This window comes from Mixophyes fleayi, chromosome 8 (genome assembly GCF_038048845.1).
Source record: "Mixophyes fleayi isolate aMixFle1 chromosome 8, aMixFle1.hap1, whole genome shotgun sequence".
Lineage (NCBI taxonomy): Eukaryota > Metazoa > Chordata > Amphibia > Anura > Limnodynastidae > Mixophyes > Mixophyes fleayi.
Window position 1 is genome coordinate 36,594,524 of NC_134409.1, and position 21,231 is coordinate 36,615,754.

Sequence of the window (21,231 nt, forward strand, 5' to 3'; positions counted from 1 at the left end):
TCTTTTTTATTAAATGATTAACAGAATTATATAGCGTGTATGGTTTTTCTAATGCTAAATGAAATACAGCACACAAAAACACCAAAATGTAGCCTTAATTTTAGATAAATGCTATGGCTTTTGTTTGTTAAATTACACAATGACCTGGAAACAGAAAGCTTTTTGCACCTATCTCTTTGGTCTGTACTAGGCAACTTCAATTCAATTCTATGACCTTCCTTCTAATGGAATCAGTCTGAGGGCTAGATTTACTAAGCTGCGGTTTTGAAAAAGTGGGGACATTGCCTATAGCAACCAATCAGATTCTAGCTTTCTTTTTTTTAGTACCTTCTCCAAAATGACAGCTAGAATCTGATTGGTTGCTATAGGCAACATCCCCACTTTTTCAAACCCGCAGCTTAGTAAATCTAGCCCTCAGACTGATTTATTTTCTGCTTACACATTCACTGCGCTGGACAGGAGAACTATCCCGGTCATATGTGAGGTAAATGTAATTGCATTCAGCAATATAGGTCTATTTATTTTTGGTTTCATTCCCCTGCCATTTAGTATTTCAATGCAAGTATTTTATTTATTGAAACATTAACACATTTTTATTTTTTTTTACAGAAAAAGCAGCCTATGTGCTTGTACACACAGGTGTTAATATTCACACCTTCTGTCAGCTTGGTGAATGCGCTTTAACTCTGATATTCCAACAAATAATGGATTGGACCTGTACACACTAAAACACATTTAAACAATATGAAGTATAACATAAAAAAATTATCTATTTATCTAATGAAATGCACTTTGTGCAGTATCATACACAACCAAAGAAAATCTGTAACTTGTATAAATGTCCTTTAACAGTAAACTATCACTAAACTAATCAAAAATAAAGGAACAATTACTTGCATGGACTTGCGGATTTTCGTATTTGCAATGATTTAAAGAATTAACTTGCCAAACTAAATCTACCTATATTGTCCTATGCCACTGAACTGACTGTTTATGAACCATCTGATCTACCCTATTATGGGAGGAGCAAAATTATTAACGGCAAACCACACAGCATGTGCCCCTTCCCACAATGGGTGGATCAGATGCCACTCAGAACACATAATGGAAGTTAGCGGAGTGTTCTTAACCTTGTAAATATGGATATGTTCTTCTTCAGCAGCACATTTTATAATTCTGTTTGTGAAAATGCATGAGATTAATGCAAACGATTTTAACCTTCATTTTCAATTTCACAATAGCTATGATGTAATGTATTAAAGGGAAACAATTACAAAATATGAAACGTTTATGTTAGTGAATAAAACAAACCTAGGTGAAAAGACATCATGATAATGTAAATGATTTTATGTCTTATGCTTTGAAATATTGGGCACTGTCGTGTTGTCAAGGTTACAAAAAAGTCAAGTTAACATTTCTCTGTTTTATTGATTTGCAATAAGTGTGCGTAGTAGGTCCACTGTTTTTCTACAACTAACCTGCCCAACGACCAGGTTTCATGTTAGGATATCCATTCATTCACATAGCTGGGCTCAGGCTGCTTAGGCTAAAGATAAAACTACCAATTAGTGATATAACTACATACTTGTTTTGTAGCATACAGAAAACTAACAGGCATTTAAGACAGAGGGAGAAAGCAATAGTAATAATAGAGTTCCAATAATAAAATAGCAAAAATTGTGCGAAACTATCCACGCATAGGGGCTGGCTGGACTGAGGTGCAGGGGGGCATCCGCCGCCCCCCCCCCCCCCCCCTAGCCAGTCCCATAGTGGGCTGGGTCACTGGGCTACCCGCATTTGTTTCCTTTACTATGTTCCTAACAGGCTGCTGAGTCAAGTCTTGCCTCCGTGCTAAAATTTGCCAGCCCTCCCCTGCTCATTAGCTAAGTCTTACTCTTGCAAACCCTATGCAAGAGGTGCAATGCAGGCGCGGGCTGACAACAAGCAGCCCGGGGGGCGCACAGGCGGCCGCATCAGATGACACGCGATGCGGCCGCGTCATGCGGCCTGAACAGCGGTCACTCTGAGCGGTCCGGAGGACCGATGCCCCTCTGCCCAGCCCGCCCCTGGTGCAATACATTTTTTATTTGCATGCAGGAAACCTTCTAACTGTCCTAATTTTGACGGGACATCCTGATGTATGGGCTGCAAAAGGGTTGGGGCTTAATCAAAACTGGGTGCTTTTTTTTCCAAATGTACACATTTATGGGTGGAGTTTGGTTGACATGGGGTACTGGGCTATTTTTATCCCGATTTCGTGGTTCTAAATGTTGGGAGGTTTGTGCAGGGAAAATATTGGCTGACGCTGCAGTAGCACAAATACTGGGCAGCTTTAATTTAGCACTACAAATAGGATACGCCCGCTCTTAGCTCTAAACCTGTCCACACATTTTACATTTGCTCCTACCACCACCACACAATACAGAATGAATTTTCCAGTCTGCAAAATTACACCTCTTAGCTGGATTTACTTCAAACTCTAGATGAGGCACAAATAACTATCAAGTAATGGTTGGGTTTAACATAAATCTGATTTATGCACTATTTGACAATAGTGTTCTTTTAGAATAAAAGACATTCTTCTAAATATTTAACATTTTTACTAAAAAAACAAATGATCTAAAAAAAGTCTTGAAATCTAGAAGTTGGAACATAGCAGAAAACCTGGCTAATGTTTATTGTAGGTATAAGAAGCATTAGTGCAGACAATGCCAATATTACCATTTGACTGGTGACCGATTCAAGTTTACTTTGAGACTGAATCAACCTGTGCTCAGTTAATTAGTTGAAATCAAGCATACAGTTCATACCAAACAATCAATTAAATCTAGGTTAATTCAGCCAAAGTGAGTGGGAAATCCCGAACCAGACAAATGTGACCCTTGTGAACTATATTACATTTGCACGCATGTTAGTGAAAGTGATGGCACATAGCGCTGCATAGAGGAGTTCCTGCGCCCTGTTACAAAATGTTTGATCTTACTTCAATAACCTAGAAATAATGCTGTGTTTTCAAATAATGGAAGTTCCCATTGTTTAAATCTGCAGAAAGAGCCATATAAAATATATTTAAAAATGTCATACTTTCCTGTGCATACATTTATAGTTCTTACATATTATACCAGTATCAAATATGAAAAGAAGAAGCAATACAAATGTTCTTTGTTTTGCATTTCTGTCACAGCAGAAAGGGGATGATTGACATCCGCAGCCTAGGATAGTCCTTGAACTCCCTGATATATCGATGATGTTTCTCCTTTGCCCAAATTGTCATCTGGATGAAACCAATAAAAGTAAATAGTCCAACTGTGATGAAAAGACAGAGTTGGTATGTGGATCAGAGAGTAATGGATTAACAAGAGCAAGTACAGGGTGAGTTTTGGGTAAGAATTCTTACCTGGGAAACACTGAGTCATCGCAGTGAAACTAATCCAGCTTCCCACCTAGAAGACATCATATTGTCACACTTCAATGCAGAAATCACAGCTAAGGAGCCAGGAATATGGTGAAACACACAATGTTTATTGCTGGAAGGTACAAACCCGATGGTGTAAGAATGAGTATTGCAAAGAGATGCAGAAAGCAAATACCAGGACCCCGGCTGATGCAGGTAACATGAAGAGATACCAGGGAATGGGTGAATCAGGAGCACAGCAGAGAACAGCACAGCAGCAGCAATGACCAGCACAGGAGAGGAAGAGAGGCAGGTATAAGTAGGGAAAACCCAGGTGCAGGAGATAATAAGTGAGACAGATTAACCCCTAGTAATAACAAAGGAAAAGACACAATAGCAGCACCTCTGGTGCCAGATAACATAATAAAACAAGTCCAAGGTCCTGGAGGCAGAAGCTGCCAATAAGCAGCAAGCAATGTAAACAGCTGCAGGCAGATCCAGACAGTACCCCCCCCCCCCCAGACAGATTCCAGACGCCCGTATTACCAGAAGTAATTAAAATCATCAGAATCATAGTCCACAATGGGGGGTCTGGCAGAGAAGTTCTCGTCCACGGGCGGGAAGGCAAAAGAGGTCATGCCAGAGCGAAGTTGAAGTACCACAGACCCTCTTCTCCTCTTTCCTCCTCTCTTTTTGCGGGATCTCCTCGGAATAGGAGCCTGAACCAACTTGGTGGAGCACAAAGGTAGTTCTTGAACTGAAGGGATGGATGATACAGATGTCCCGCTATATGGCATTGTAGGAGATGGAGTAAACTTGCAAGTTACTGCCTCAACAAAGAGTTGCAAGTCCAATAGAATAGGATGGTTAGTCTCTATATAGGAGTTTACCCATTCCAAGACTTCCCCTCTAAAGTGAGACATCAAAAACAGTACCTGTCTCTTTGGGTCACTAACGAGACTAGGTACAGAGGAAATATATGAAGCACCAAATCTCAGAAGAGCACTAAGTTGGTAAAGGTGCCCCTCAAAGATAGGTGACGACTTGCGTTGGAGACCCTCGGTAGGAGACGGCTCGGGCTGAAGACCGTCGGCAGGAGATGGCTCGGACGGGGCACACTTGGAGGAGGGCCCGGGCTGGGCACACTTTGACCGGACAGAACTTGGAGAAGCCTCAGACCGGACAGCAGCAAGTAAATACTCGGGCTGAACCGCCTTGAATGGCGACTCGGGCTGAATGGTATTGAGTGGCAACTTGGGCTGAACCGTATTGACTGGCAACTCGGGCTGAACCGTATTGACTGGCAATTCAGGCTGAACCATATTGACTGGCAACTCGGGCTGGACCATATTGACTGGCAACTCGGACTGGACCATATTGACTGGCAACTCGGGCTGGACCATAACAAGTGGCAAACATCTATGGAACAGGCTGAAGGGATAGGGCCCCCTCTAGATCGGACTGGAGGAACAGGACCCTCTCTGGCGCAGACTGGAGGGACAGCGCCCCCTTGGAAGCAGATTGGAAGAGCAGCGCCCTCTCGGAAGCAGGCTGGAGGAGCAGCGCCCTCTCGGAAGCAGGCTGGAAGAGCAGCGCCCTCTCGGAAGCAGGCTGGAAGAGCAGCGCCCTCTCGGAATCAGGCTGGAAGTGCAGCGCCCTCTCGGAAGCAGGCTGGAAGAGCAGCGCCCTCTCGGAAGCAGGCTGGAAGAGCAGCAACCTCTCGGAAGCAGGCTGGAAGAGCAGCGCCCTCTCGGAAGCAGGCTGGAAGAGCAGCGCCCTCTCGGAAGCAGGCTGGAAGAGCAGCACCCTCTCGGAAGCAGGCTGGAAGAGCAGCGTTCTCTCGGAAGCAGGCTGGAAGAGCAGCGCCCTCTCGGAAGCAGGCCGGAAGAGCAGCGCCCTCTCGGAAGCAGGCCGGAAGACCAGCGCCCTCTCGGAAGCAGGCCGGAAGACCAGCGCCTTCTCGGAAGCAGGCTGAAAGAGCAGCGCCTTCTCGTAAGCAGGCCGAAAGAGCAGCGCCCTCTCGGAAGCAGGCCGGAAGAGCAGCGCCCTCTTGGAAGCAGGCTGGAAGAGCAGCGCCCTCTCGGAAGCAGGCTGCAACTCATGAACTGGAGGCAGTGGCTGGCGACTCGGAACTGGAGGCAGCGACTGGCAAGTCGGAACTGGAGGCAGCTGCTGGCAACTCGGCCCTGGAGGCAGCAGCTGAACACTCGGGAGCAGAAGCAGAGACTGGAGGCTCAAGACCGCAGACAGTGGCTACAGACTCAGTACTGGAGACAATGGCAGGAAACTCAGTACTTGAGACAATGGCAGGAGACTCAGGACTGGAGACAATGGCAGGAGACTCAGGACTGGAGACAATGGCAAGAGATTAAGGACTGGAAGCAGAGGCTGGCACCTCAAAACTGGAGGGAGAGGCTGGCACCTCGGAACAGGAGGGAGAGGATGGCACCTCGGAACAGGAGGGAGAGGATGGCACCTCGGAACAGGAGACAGAGGCTGGCACCTCGGAACTGAATAGCACCTCGGAACTGGAGGCAGAGGCTGGCACCTTGGAACTGGATGGCACCTCAAAACTGGGGGCAGAGCCTGGAGACTCAGAACTGAAGACAGAGGCTGGCACCTCTGATCTGGATGACACCTCGGAACAGAGGGCAGAGACTGGTACCTTGGAGCTGGTGGCAGAGATTGCACCTCTGGACAGGCGACAGGAGCTGGCACCTTTGGATTGGCGGCCGAAACTGACACCTCAAGACAGGCAGCTGGAACTGGCACCTTGAGACAAGCGTACGAAACTGGCACCTCAAGAAAAGCAGCTGGAACTGGCACCTCTGGACTGCCAGATGAAACTGGCATCTCAAGACAGGCAGCTGGGACTGGAACCTCTGGACTGGTGGCCAAAACTGGCACTTCAAGACAAGCGGCTGGAACTGGCACCTCTGGACTTGCGGCCGAAACTGGCACCTCTTGACTGGAGGCCGAAACATGTGCCTTAGGACAGGTGGCTGTAACTGGCGTCTCAGGACAGACTGCTGAAACTGGTGCCTCAGGACAGGCGGCTGGAACTGGCGGGCTAGGTCTCATCTTGGGAGCAAAAACAGGCTGTAATGTTGGAACAGGAGTTGAAGCGCAAACAAATCCAGAATAAGGAGGGGAATAAACAGAAGACAGTTCTGAGGGCTGTCGTGGTCTGCGGAGAGGACAGTCTTATAAATAGTGTATATCACTGGCACAGTAGAGACATAATTTATTAGTTCTTCTGCGCTGCCGCTCCTCTTCGGTCAGGTGGGGTCGTGGACCACCTGTGAACCTGGAGTTGGTTACACCTTAGTTCTTGGTAAACAGTAAATTTGTAGCAGCACTATTAAAAGATGATGTTTGCACTGATTCAGCAGCAGAGATGGTTGGTTGAGGCAAATCAAAAGTATTAGAATTGTGAAAAACAAAATCTGACTGTCTCCTTAATGGGTCTATAAGTAAGGCAGGAAATTAAGCCAGCTGAGATTGTATTTTAAAATGATATCTGCTTGTAGAATCTGTAGCTGAGGTAGCTCAGAGATCTGTAAGGCAGATATGTTGAAAGAGGAGACAAATGAAAAACAATTGCAGAAAGAGTCCCAGGGAAAATCTGAAGCTCCAAAGCTGTCTTTTTGGCTGGTCATACTGTCACACTTCAATGCTAAATCACAGCTAAGGAGCCAGGAATATGGTGAAACACACAATGTTCATTGCTGAAAAGTACAAACCAGATAGTGTAGAAATGAGGATTGTAGGGAGATGCAAAAATCAAATACCAGGAACACGGCTGATGCAGGTAAGCAGGTAATATGAAGAGATCCCAGGGAACGGGTGAACTAGGAGCACAGCAGGGAACAGCAACAACAATGACTAGCACAGGAGAGGAAGAGAGGCAGGTATAAGTAGGGAACACCCAGGTCCAGGGGATAATTAGTGAGACAGGTTAACCCCTAGTAATAACAAAGGAAAAGACACAATAGCAGCACCTCTGGTGAACAGAGCTACTGCCAGATAATAACATATAATAAAACAGATATTAAAACAAGTCTAAGATCCTGGAGGCAAGAGCTGCCAATAAGCAGCATGCGATGCAGAGGGCTGCAGGCAGAGCCTGACACATTTACATTACAGAAAGATGTAGAATGCTACACACCATCAATGCAAAGTATACATGTTTATATTTCAGCTGCTAAATTGTAACACAATTGAAAGTAAAGAAGGTTCAACACTGTTCTATCATCACACTACCGTACCTACCTTTCAAAATGTTTCAATTATCTGTATGCAGCAACAAATTTGAGCATATGGTCTTTGTTCTACATGTTAAAATACTATACATAAAATCATTATTACAAATAAAGTAGGTGATGTTGCTTACCTTTACATTATAAAAAATTATAACTCAACATTTCCCTTCAAGCAGTGATGGGCAACAAGTAGCCACACGGCCCCCAAGACTTTACCAGCGGCCCCCAGCTCCTTCCTGCTTTATTGTCAGATTGTTTGTTATAGAATGTAACACTGGCTTAAAATGTCTGCAGATATTTTATTACAGATAGGTGTCTCTTTTTAGTTTTAATATATTTATCACTGAGATTAATGGTAATGTACATCACATTTGAAGGTTAAATGACTGCCCGAAGTGGCCCCTGAAGTGTATTAGGTTACCTATCGCTGCCTTAAAACATCAGACTATATTACTCAGTAACAGATGTACAGTAGGCGATAGTGCATGTAAATGATAAACAGTGATAATGTGCTTATATCAATCATAGTTTGGCAGTATGACAAAAATAGATATTAATGTTTGAATTATCTTCCATTAAAGTGCAAATAATGGAAGCATCCATTTTATGGGTTGAACCAATAATCATGCGAGAGCAGCCAATCAATGCACTTGGAACCAGTGACACCACTGATGTAACCTCATGAGGCACAAAGTAGAGAAAGCCATTTTGTCGGCTGAACTTATATTCAGTCTAACAGCCAGTGCAATCAATGAAGTACGGTGCAGAGTTGCTCATCATAGGGCAGCATGGTGGCTTAGTGGTTAGCACTTCTGCCGCACAGCACTGGGGTTATGAGTTGGATTCCCGACCATGGCCTTATCTTCATCATCAGTTATTTATATAGCGCCACTAATTCCGCAGCGCTGTACAAATAACTCATTCACATCAGTCCCTGCCCCATTGGAGCTTACAGTCTAAATTCACTAACACACACACACACACACACACACAGAGACAGAGACTAGGGTCAATTTTGATAGCAGCCAATTAACCTACCAGTATGTTTTTGGAGTGTGGGAAGAAACCGGAGCACACGGAGGAAACCCACGCAAACACTGGGAGAACATACAAACTTCACACAGATAAGGCCATGGTCAGGAATTCAACTCATGACCCTAGTACTGTGAGGCAGAAATGCTAACCACTAGGCCAATGTGCTACCCAATGTAGAGTTTCTATGTTCTCCCTGTGTTTGAGTGGGTTTCCTCCCACACTCCAAAAACATACTAGTAGGTTAATTGGCTGCTATCAAAATTGACCCCAGTGTGTGTGTTATTGAATTTAGACTGTAAGCTCTACTGAGGCAGGGACTAATGTGAGTGAGTTCTCTGTACAGCGCTGTGGAATTAGTGGTGCTATATAAATAAATGATGATGATGATGATGCTGATTGGCTAAATTTTCATGCTGGTTCAGCCCAAAAAATGGCTGCCTCTTTACACAGTAGAAGACACATCTAGAGGACCATCTTTTCTCTTGTTGATGTTGTTATACATATGTTAAGGGAAAAATGGCACCTTCATTTCTTTCTGAAGGAGGAGAAGAAAATACCTACCTCATAGGTATAGTTAGGACATGACACAAATAAAAACAGCCATGTAAAAGGATTTCGTGTTGGGAAGGGGTACTTCCGTGACCTTGAACCTGAAAGACCAAAAATAAGTGAAAAACACTGACACCTTAATAACTGATACAAACAGATACACACTTCAGTGAACAGTGGGGGTCATTCATTTACCAGAAAAAGTGTGACCTCGCAGACCATCATTTGTGCACAAATGTGTCTATCAGTCCGCCATGCACACCCCTACTCTGTATTTTGTATAGCATCTGCACTATACTTTGCTTTCCAATTTGTGCAATTGGAAATATATAGCAAAATGAATCTATCATGAAACTACAGGAGCAGCAGTGCACTTGCTGGAGGATTATTATACAAAGTTACTAATCATTCGGTTGTCGGTAGGACAGCAGCAGAAGAGTCGTAAACTGTAATCTAAATATTAACTGCAAGTGCAAACATGCATTGCACTTTTTGCATTGTATCTATTTGAGGCATTATGTACTTTATCTGACATCACAAAAGATTAAAATATGAGAACTGCTCATTTTTACCACACTCACAAATAATGAAAAAATGTAGTACAGATTTATGTACTAACCGTAAAGTATGAAATGTGAATACTCTGCATAGTTACACACAATATAGCACATGGCATTCTATAATATGCACACATCATTTGTAACCTGGCACTTGTCTGGTTCCTGAGAACAATTTCCCATGCAAAACTACTGCCAGGAGTACATTGAAGTACAGTGTTCTCCCCAGAAAATGTTGCCAGATGGGTGACATTAAGAAGCAGCCGGGTGGAGGCAGTTGTAAGTAATACTTTGCAATAATAATGAAAAATGTTGGAGGTTATTGCCCACACCTGCCAGGACTGGTCAGACTGGTGGTCATTGGTCTAACACACACTACTGGCTGTAGTGCTCACATAGTGCCTGTTCTAATAGGAGAAACAATGGTTTATTATACTATAATAGAACTCTGTTGGGTTCCAAGAGCTGGGAGTCAAGTAAAAAGAGCCGGGTGGAGCAACCAGGAAATTAGTGCTGGAGAGACACTTGAAGTAGGTATGGAGGTATTTAGATTGCTTCATTAAAAAGAATAAGTAGAAAAGCCTGGACAATAGTAAATCCACTGCTATGTCACCCATTCTATTAAGTAAAGCCATCTAAATAAAGTGAGCCTGATTCATGTTCATAGTGTTAAGAGAAGAACACAGAACTTGTGAATAGTTACGACCATATTCAAATCCAAACATATCTCAAAATATGTTTCTATTTGAATCTGGGAGTAAGGCTGGGTACACACTACAGGGTTTTCAGTCGATTATTGGGCCACCATAAACGACCATTTTGCCTGATATCGCATTAGATTGTGCGCTTCAATGGTGAATGATTATCATTCCAAAGCCCATCGTATTGTTTCATTTGACTTTTAAACCAGACTTAAATTCTCTCTCAACAATGGAACAATGCCGTTCCAATTCTGCAGTGTGTATGCACTCACGACCGGCAGTGTCCATAGATCTCTATGGAGTGTGCAGAGTCACAATCTTTTCAGCCGATTGTTATCACAGATGAAGAGCACAGATCTGAAGGTAAATCGTGTAAAATGTGTTTAGTGAGTACACTTGAATCGGCATGTTGATCGGGGCAGCACGGTGGCTAAGTAGTTAGCACTTCTGCCTCACAGCACTGGGGTCATGAGTTCAATTCCCGACCATGGGCCTGATTCATTAAGGATCTTAACTTGAGAAACTTCTTATTTCAGTCTCCTGGACAAAACCATGTTACAATGCAAGGGGTGCAAATTAGTATTCTGTTTTGCACATAAGTTAAATACTGACTGTTTTTTCATGTAGCACACAAATATCAACTTTAAATTTCAGTGTACAAATAAGCTATCAAGTATGTGTGTGCTACATGAAAAAACAGTCAGTAATATAATATGTGTATAAAAAATATACATTTATTGTTCCATTAACTGACTTGATCATTTACTTTTTTATTGTGGAGGCATACATGAAAAAATAGTATGATAAAACATGGTGCAGCCTGACACCCCAGTAATTCTGTTACCTTTAGGCCAATTCTATGATGCCTTTCCATAAATGCAGCACTTTATATGTACTCTACTTACACCCAGCAAAAATCCCGTATACAAAGCAACTTGCCTTTTCAGGCATATGGGAACATTTAAAAAAAAAAGTATGTACCGTCTAGTCTTAGATTACTCAATGCTACATGGATGGAGAAATTACCCGTTTCACACATCTGTGAAGAAGAGAAAACTAATTAACAGTGTTAAAGGTGTACATTTGTAAAATCTGATAAAATATGCTTGTGTGAAGAACAAGAATAATTATGTTAGATGCTAAACTCATAGAAATTGGGTTTGTAATATAAATTCACAAATGAGAGAAAACAATTTGTATTTTATTTATTATATATATATATCGGTGTAAATAAATACACACATACTAAAACTGCATATATGTATAGAGTTATGTTCATAAATAGTATTTTCCACATACTGAAAACAAGAGGCGATACTCAATTGACAGCAAAGTTCTACTTAAAACTGCTGGGGAAAAAAGGAGGCTCATGGATTGCAAATTTGACTGACAGTTTTAATTTAGGTCTTAGTCAAAAAAGGGTAAAAACCAAATCACCTTATTGGTGATTTCAATTTCACACATTAAAAATATGTTTGCTCGGACTAAGTATTTCAGTGTTTAGATGTCTGTTCTATCCACTCTTGCCAGTCTTCCTCTTGTCAGTGCAACAGCATAGGTCATAATCTACTAGGGATTGCTGGTATGGGTATCCCACTTCTCACACCAAGCTCTTTCTCCAATCCAACCCCAACCCCATAAATTTTTTACTTACCCGTCATGCAGTCCCATAGCTATAAATAACATAGTAATGATGGGAGGCAATGTGCTATTTTATTCTGTTTATTTATAAATAGTATTGCTAGTGTTCCATGTCCTAATATGACACTTACATTATATAAACTTGTTAATCACGTACATTCTATAATCTTTTTTTATAATGTAATATAATAATTTGTTAAATAAATTATTATTAAGTAAATTATAGCAGTATAAAAAATAATCACAAATTGATATATAATCATTACAAATGTGACTCTTGTTGGGGTAATGGGTGAAACAAAACAATCACTGAAACAAAACATATTCACAGAGGCCTCAGATCACACTCATGTGAGAAATGAATATTATGTTGATAAAATGTATGTAAGGTGTACAAGGCAGACATTTGGAGAGTGGACTTGACACCTGTTGGGATGACTTGTGCTGAACAAACAAGTAGAACTCTCAATGTGCCCATACATACTGCAATTTTGCTAGCCAACTAGCCCCCAAACCGAAGCAATGTAGGTACAATACAAATGCCAATCCCAATCAACATCTGACCAGGAAATGTCAGAAATTGCAGTCTGGTGATAACTGCTGTCCCTCCATGCAACTATTGTTGTTATGCCACATTGGGTCCAAGCCCATAAAGAAAGATCTGTCTATTTGGCTGAATATGTAGTATTATGTCCAGACATTGACTGCCTTTATAACTGGGGTCCAATTATGAGTGTCATATTCTAGACGATGGCATAGACTATGCAAGTCTTGTAAATGTATACAGTGTGTTATTGTAAGAAAAAACTGTGGAAGCCATCAAAGTACCTCTTATATTTACTTAGCATTCATAATACCCACCAGAAACATGATCATAGACAAGCTTATCTGCTTTCTTCCATAAGCTGTAAAATATTAAAACAAACACAAATTAGGGAATTTGAAGATTGCATCGGAAAACGTTATTCCAAAATATTGCATTGGTCAGACTTACTGGGTGGAGTGTACAGAGGGTGATTAATATAGTACGCAAGCCACGCTGCAAATCCCCAGTAGTAGAAACAGTTCTGCAAAACAATCTGACAGTTGTATTATCAAACAATATTAAAGCTTCCATAGAACATTTGGTCCAATACCAAACTGGAGTAGCAGTCATTCATGTAACCTACATATCGGTTACATGAGGAAGCGGTGGGACATCCAAGAGGACATAGCAGAAATACAGCTAGAGACGCAGGAGAGGAGACAGGAGGAGGTAGATCTGGGTGTCATCTGCGTAGATAGATGACTCTGGAGGCCAAAAACTGTATGAGATCACCAAGGGAACAAGTGTACAGAGAGTAAAGGAGGGGGGCAAGAACGGAATCTTGGAGGACACTGACAGAGGGGGAGGAGGAGTCAGAAGGGGAGGCTGCAAAGGAGCAGTCGAAAAGGTATGAGGACAGCTAGGCGAGAACAGTGTCATGTAGGCCAAAGGAGTCTAGGATTTGTAGGAGGAGAGGGTGGCCCACAGTGTCCAAGGCAGCAGTGAAGTCTAGGAGGATGAGAAGAGAAATGACCCTTGGATTTGGCAGTGAGAAGGTGACCTTGGTGAGGGGGGGTTTCAGTAGAGTGAAGTGAACAAAAAAACAGATTGTAGTGGGTCAAGGAGGGAGTGGCATGAAAGGAAGGTGGTAGGAGTTTTGTAGACAATCTGCTCAAGGAGCTTGGAGGCAAAGAGGTGGAGAGAGATGGGGCATTAGTTGGAGACAGAGTCTGGGTCTAGGGTTGTTTTTTTAGGGTGGGAGAGATGAGGGTATTCTTGAACACTGAGGAGAAGGGACCAGTTGAAGAGGTGGGTACAATGGTAACAGGCGTTATGAGAGAGAGCCGAGGAGGCTGGAGGGGATAGGGTGCAGGAACAAATCCTTGTATTTACTTTATTTCAAGCTACCATATGTGGAATATAAAGTCCCATCAGAACGCACTGAGTAAAAAAATATTATTAAATATACTCAACGCCTGTTAATAATATAGGACCTGATTCATTAAGGATCTTAACTTAAGAAACTTCTTATTTCAGTCTCCTGGACAAAACCATTTACAATACAAGGGGTGCAAATTAGTATTCTGTTTTGCACATAAGTTAAATACTGACTGTTTTTTCATGTAGCACACAAATACTTGTTAGCTTATTTGTACACTGACATTTAAAGTTGATATTTGTGTGCTACATGAAAAAACAGTCAGTATTTAACTTATGTGCAAAACAGAATGCTAATTTGCACCCCTTGCATTGTAACATGGTTTTGTCCAGGAGACTGAAATAAGAAGTTAAGATCCTTAATGAATCAGGCCCATAGTCATTAATGAAAAAAACATTTAATTTTTTTTTTTACATGAATTACAAGTATCATGATGTTATTAATGTCCACTGTACATAAAATCCATTTTTACAGTTGCTTATGATTGCATACATGCAGGGCCGCCGAGAGTGGCGGGGGGGGCGGGTGCTAATTACCCGGGCCTGGGCATGTCAGGGGGCCCGGCCCGGGCCCTTGCGCCGACGATTTTTTTTTCAAAACTAAATTATTATTTTTTTGCGGCAGGGGGGGGCTCGGTCGTTGGTGGGGGGAGCGGGGTAGTTTAAAAAAAAACAGGAGCAGAGAAGACCAAGAAAGAAGAGAGAAGAAAAGGTAAGTAAAGGGAGAAAAAACGGGGGGGGGGGGGGGGGACAGAGGGATTAAAAAATGGGGGGGGGGAATAACACAGAGGGGTTAAAAAAATGGGGGGGGGGAATAACACAGAGGGGTTAAAAAATGAGGGGGGGCACAGAGGGGTTAAAAAACGGGGTGGTGAAAGTGAGAAGAACAGGTAGGAGAGAGCAGGACAGTATGTGAAATGTTGTGATTCTAGTAGGGACAATGTCAATTTTTGGTGAGTGTTGTGCCCAATGTAAGGTGCAGGCCAAGACTGAACTCTGTGTGTACACACTGCATTCTTTGTATACTACACTGTGGTGCTAGATGTCCTGAAAGTCAGGAGTGCTTGGACATATGTGACGCTCTGGCGAATTGAGAGGCTAGTGATTTTGATGTGTTAGCCATGGCCCAATGGCGCACTTGCCACGCCCCCAAATGCATGACCACACCCCAGGAAAATTTTGCGCCACCATAAGGCGGCGCAATTTTTTTTAGCATACTCGACTATAAGGGGGGCCCCATGAATTTGTTGTACCAGGGCCCTGAATTCCTCTTGGTAGCCCTGCATACATGCTCTAGCATGCATACGCAAACATGATTACTATCACTCTGCACTTACAATATAGGGTCTACATTCATATCACTCTGCACTTACTATAGCTGGTGCAAGGGATACGGTCGAAAACCATGTACCTGAGAGTTGTCCAGAGCTTGAATCGAACGGATATGTGTGCGTTTAATCCTGGCACACCCATACATTGCCCATGTGCATAAGCTCCTTGCCTCCCTTGTGCTGCTCTGGAAATTGTAGGCTGTCAGAAGTGTCCTTTGCATTCGAAGATAAATTGGTTGTACTTGGGTTCTCTGCGCATAGTCCTTTTCTGGGCATGTGCAGTGTAATTTTACGCAAAATACAACACAAATCAGCATTTACGTTCTTTAATTAATCAGGCCCTAAATGAGTGAAATTCAGTAGTTTAGGTGCCCCGTTAACATTGGAGCCCTAGCACTACTAGACAATTTGTTGTGCTTGTTTCTACACAGCATGGAAAGGAGGTGCCAGTGTTACACCTGACAGTGGGTTAAACCTTATTATTTTGCTATGTATTTACATTGTGTATACATTTTGGATGGAGCACCTCTTAAAGAGTAACTGGAACATGGCTGCCATTCTACATCCTGTGGAGCTACGGTGTGCACATATGTTAAGGTATTTGTATATTTCAAAATGTAAAATATGACCTAGCCATAGAAGGTTTAAAGAAGGGATATTCAACTACAATAACATTTTACTCCATTAGCCAAAATGTCTTCCCGTATATAGTTACTAAAAATGTTGAATGTATAGATCTATATAAGAGCTGTCCAAATGAGGCCCTCCAGAGCTTTCTTGAAGTATACTTAGACTCAGCTGTTCCTATCAGTGTTCATATCGCGTATCAGTGCTTGTGTGACAAGAGCTCAGCACTCAAAACTCAGGGGGTCGGGGTGGGGGTCAAATTTAAATTGTGAGGAAAGATTTAAGTTGTGAAGGGCCGCATCCTAGTTAAACTCTATATCGCAGTGTAAAAATCTGTAGCCCTGGCATCGCAACATGGTTTTTTCTAGGTACAAGTTTGCTCTTAACTCTAAATAAGACCCACAATGTGTAAGCTCTGATTTCCATTGGCTAATATACAAGTGCCCAACCACCCATATCCTACTGGCCAAAGGAAGGCAACTGTATCAAGGAGAAATATATAAAATGTATGGTTGAGCTGTCAGACAACAAAGCAAGGAACAGAAAACTATCTGGATAAACGATGCACAGCCTTATATATGGATGCACAGCCTTATATCTGGATGCACAGCCTTATATCTGGATGCACAGCCTTATATATGGATGCACAGCCTTATATATGGATGCACAGCCTTATTTGGGCTCTATAGATATTACTCATTTGAAAAGGCTGGGAAAAAAACATACCTTATTTAAAATCAATCAAATTTTACTAAAGGAAAAGAGGAACGTTTTGCAGTTAGGACATACCTCAAGTGTGTTAATAAGTCCCCATGGGGACAGAAGTGCATGGAGGGATGAGCCTCCAGAGGGGATGTGGCCACCAAATTTAGTGGGTGTGGCAACATCTTATAACGAGAGAGCCATGCTCCACCTACTTAACACACATGCCCCCCCCCCACCTCTGTAGTAACACATCGTCCCTTCGCATCTGTAGTAACACATTCCCACTCCCTCCCCTGTAACACCCGATCGTCAAATTTGTAATAACACATTCCAGCTCCCTCCCCTGTAACACCCGCTCCTCAACACTGTAATAACACATTCCCACTTCACCACTATAGTAACACATTTCCCTCCATCACCTTTGTAATAACACATTGCCCTCCATCAACTCCGTAGTAACACATTTCCCTCCATTACCTCTGTACTAACCCATTGCTCTCCACCACCTCTGTAGTAACACATTTCCCTCCATAGCAGCACAATGCCCTCCATCACCTCTATAGCAGCACATTGCTCTCCATCACCTCTATAGCAGCACGTTGCTCTCCATCACCTCTGTAGTAACAAATTTCCCTCCATCGCCTCTGTAGAAACACTATGCCCTCCATCACCTCTATAGCAGCACATTTTTCTCCAATACCTCTATATCAGCACATTGCCCTCCAATACCTCTATAGCAGCACATTGCCCTCCATCACCCAATACATGCCATATTTTGCATAAAATTGCTCTTCACATGCTCATAAAAGGAGTATACACCAATGAACGCAAGTGCATGCAATTCATCTTTGAAGACAAAGGACATTTACGACAGCCTACAATTTCAAGAGTGGAAAGGGGCATTTTCACACAGTCAATGTACAAAGTTTAAGTTGAATTTTTAACAAATAGACAGGATTGTATCTTTAATCACCAGTTCTTTGTGTTTAACTATGACACTATTTTTGTCCTTAAAACAGACAGTCTGCCTCCGTGTTAAAACTAGTTACTTTGAATGTTAATTAATGGTCTCATTTATAACATGTGAAACTAATCTATATGTGAAACCCAGATTTGCACATCGGGATAGTATAAAGAGAAGGTACAAATACAATACTGAATAGATTTCCATACTGAATAGATTTCCACCTAGCAGTACAGTTCAGGCCCTGATTGACATTCTCAAACAAAGACTGGAATCAAAGTTTAATAGCTTAATAATAAGATAATTATTAAGTAAACATTTTAGAGTCTAGGAAATTGTCATGATCATATCTGTTGTGAAATCCTTATTAATTTAAGACTAAATATGACTTCACTGATTGTAATATTTCTATTTAAGATTTACGTGTAATTAATTAGAGAAAGATGCTTTGGACCGATCCTCCTTCATAGTTGGAGCGTACACACTAATGCAATATTGGGCTGAGCACTCTGTAGTGTGGACCCAGCCTAACACTGTATTAATTTATGTATATTTGTGAACTGTTTCCATTGTTTATATGGTATAAATACCTCCCTCTTGCTGACTATTGTCAGAGGGTTCAGTAATGAAACTCCAAGCTAACATGTTGGTTCAATCTTAAACTAAAGTTGTATTAAATAAATGTATTTATTTTCCCTTTAAGCACCTAGACCAGACAATCATTTATTTTCCACTTTTACAACAGTAAGGGCGAGCACACGCACATCCGTCCCATTTAAGCACACGCACATCCCAAAGGTACGCAATTTTTAGCACTATCACTTGCACCAGCTACAGGGCAGGTGTACATTACAACTGATGGTGATGACGGTGACATATACATGCTAGAATATGTGTTTGCAATTAAAAGCAACTATAAAAACTGCATTTTATGTACAGTCATGGCCAAAAGTTTTGAGAATGACATAAGTATTATTTTTCACAAAGTCTGCTGCCTCGGTTTTTATGATGGCAATGTCATTATGGCAATGTCATGAAGAGTGATCAGATGAATTGCAATTAATTTCAAAGTCCATCTTTGCTATGACAATAAACTTTATTCCAAAGACAACATTTCAGTCCTATCACAAAAGGACCAGCTGACATCAGGTCACTGATTCTCTCGTTAACACAAGTGAGAGTGTTGACGAGGACAAGGCTAGAGATCACTCTGTAATGCTGACTGAGTTAGAATAACAGACTGGAAGCTTTAAATGGAGGGTGGTGCTTGAAATCATTGTTCTTCCTCTGTTAACCATGGTTATCTGCAAGAAAACACGTGCAGTCATCATTGCTTTGCACAAAAAGGGCTTCACAGGCAAGGATATTGCTGCTAATAACATTGCAGTTAAATCAACCATTTATCGGATCATCAAGAACTTCAAGGAGAGAGGTCCAATAGTTGTGAAGAAGGCTTCAGGGCACCCAAGAACATCCAGCAAGCACCAGGACCGTCTCCTAAAGGTGATTCAGCTGTGAGATTGGGGCACCACCAGTGCAGAGCTTGCTCAGGAATGGCAGCAGGCAGGTGTGAGTACATCTGCACACACAGTGAGGTGAAGACTTTTGGAGGATGGCCTGGTGTCAAGAAGACCAGCAAAGAAGCCACTTCTCACCAGGAAAAACATCAGGGACAGACTGATATTCTGCAAAAGGTACAAGGATTAGACTGCTGTCAGATGAATCCCCTTTTCAGATTGTTTGGGGCATCTGGAAAAATGCTAGTCAGGAAAAGGAAAGGTGAGCACTACCATCAGTCGTGTGTCATGCCAACAGTAAAGTATCCTGAGACCATTCATGTGTGGGGTTGCTTCTCAGCCAAGGGAGTGGGCTCACTCACAATTTTGCCTAAGAACACAGCCATGAATAAAGAATGGTACCAAAACATCCTCCAAGAGCAACTTCTCCCAACCATCCAAGAACAGTTTGGTGACGAATAATGCCTTTTCCAGCATGATGGAGCACAAAAGTGATAACTAAGTGGCTTGGGGATCAATATATCGAAATTCTGCGTCCATGGCCAGGAAACTCCCCAGACCTTAATCCAATTGAGAACTTGTGGTCAATCCTCAAGAGGCGGATGGACAAATAAAAACCCACAAATTCTGACAAACTCCAAGCATTGATTAGGCAAGAATGGGCGGCCATCAGTCAGTATATGGCCCAGAAGTTGATTGACAGCATGCCACGGCGAATGGCAGAGGTCTTCAAAAAAAAAAATATTGACTCTTTGCATAAACTTAATGTAAACGTCAAAAAAAGTCTTAAACACTTATGAAATGCTTGTAATTTTACTTTAGTATATCATAGCAACATCTGACAAAAAGGTCTAAAAACACTGAAGCAGCAAATTTGTGAAATACAATACTTGTGTCATTCTCAAAACTTTTGGCCATGACTTTACAGTAGACATTCAGAACATTCTGATAAGTGACAATGTTTTTTTAGTTAAACACTATATTATTAACATGTGTTAATGTATTTAATAATGATTTTTTTTTATTGTGTGTTCCGATTGGATTTTTAGATATACATATGAATACATATACATACATACATATACATATGCATTGTGCGTATTCTGCAGTGTGTTCTGTCTGCATACGGCAGGTGCTGTACAGGCAGAGCGCACTTATACCCGTATTCAACCAGAAACGTTTCTTGAGATCATCATTTCTAATCAATTATAAAAAAAACGCAAATTGCATTCACTTTGCGTCCCTTAATGAACCAGGTCCTCAGAGCAGTGTTCTGTAAGGCTCGTCAGCTGCAATTGTTACATTTTCTGACACATTTCTTCCCCCTCCATGACTTTTTCAAAGCATATATGCTGCTGCAATGTGAACAAATTTATATGTGTACCTCCTTGTTCTCTAACCATTTCTTTTATCAAATTATTATATATATTTATTTTAATGAAATGTATACTTTTTTCTTTTAATTTTCATTATTATATAATTACACCCAATGTGATTAATCCCAAATACCTTAATGATTGTACATTATTCCAACTTTTTCCCTATATCCTCACCCACTAATGTATTATATATCATCTATATATTATCATTTATCTAAATTGTATTGTCTCACTCATCTCCAAGTTTATTAGTTCCTTAATTATGTATTAGACCAAAACTACACTAAACAGTGTCTTCATCCAAATTATATAACTAATATTCAATATACTTTCTCCTACTTCTAGCTGATTAATTTGTTATCAGTATAGTAACCTCATTTTGCTTCTTACTCATTTATGTACCAACACTCTACTCATAAATATGTAATTCCAATATAAATAAAAAATGTCCAGTTAAGGACAGTCTTTATTCAAAATTCTCCTCTGAGCCCTGTGGTGGCTGCATCCACTGCAGTAGTGGTCCCTCGTTTTCCACAGCGCTTTTAGAGAAACAGGTTTATTACAACATCTAAAAAAGTACAAAGAGCAGAGGGGATGCAGAATAAT

The 21,231-nt window shown here is 41.6% G+C and overlaps 1 protein-coding gene across 1 annotated transcript in view; it reads right to left on the reverse strand.

Moving 5' to 3' along the window:
* LOC142099166 (very-long-chain enoyl-CoA reductase-like) overlaps window positions 1-21,231 on the reverse strand; it is a 49,926-nt gene continuing 28,695 nt past the window's right edge. The window contains exons 8-13 of the mRNA XM_075182351.1: window positions 13,134-13,206; window positions 13,001-13,044; window positions 11,480-11,537; window positions 9,253-9,341; window positions 3,398-3,443; window positions 1-3,306 (exon numbers count right to left, since the gene is read on the reverse strand). Of these exons, the coding sequence (XP_075038452.1) occupies window positions 3,179-3,306; window positions 3,398-3,443; window positions 9,253-9,341; window positions 11,480-11,537; window positions 13,001-13,044; window positions 13,134-13,206 (438 nt within the window). The 3' untranslated portion in view covers window positions 1-3,178. The remainder of the gene's footprint in view (window positions 3,307-3,397; window positions 3,444-9,252; window positions 9,342-11,479; window positions 11,538-13,000; window positions 13,045-13,133; window positions 13,207-21,231) is intronic.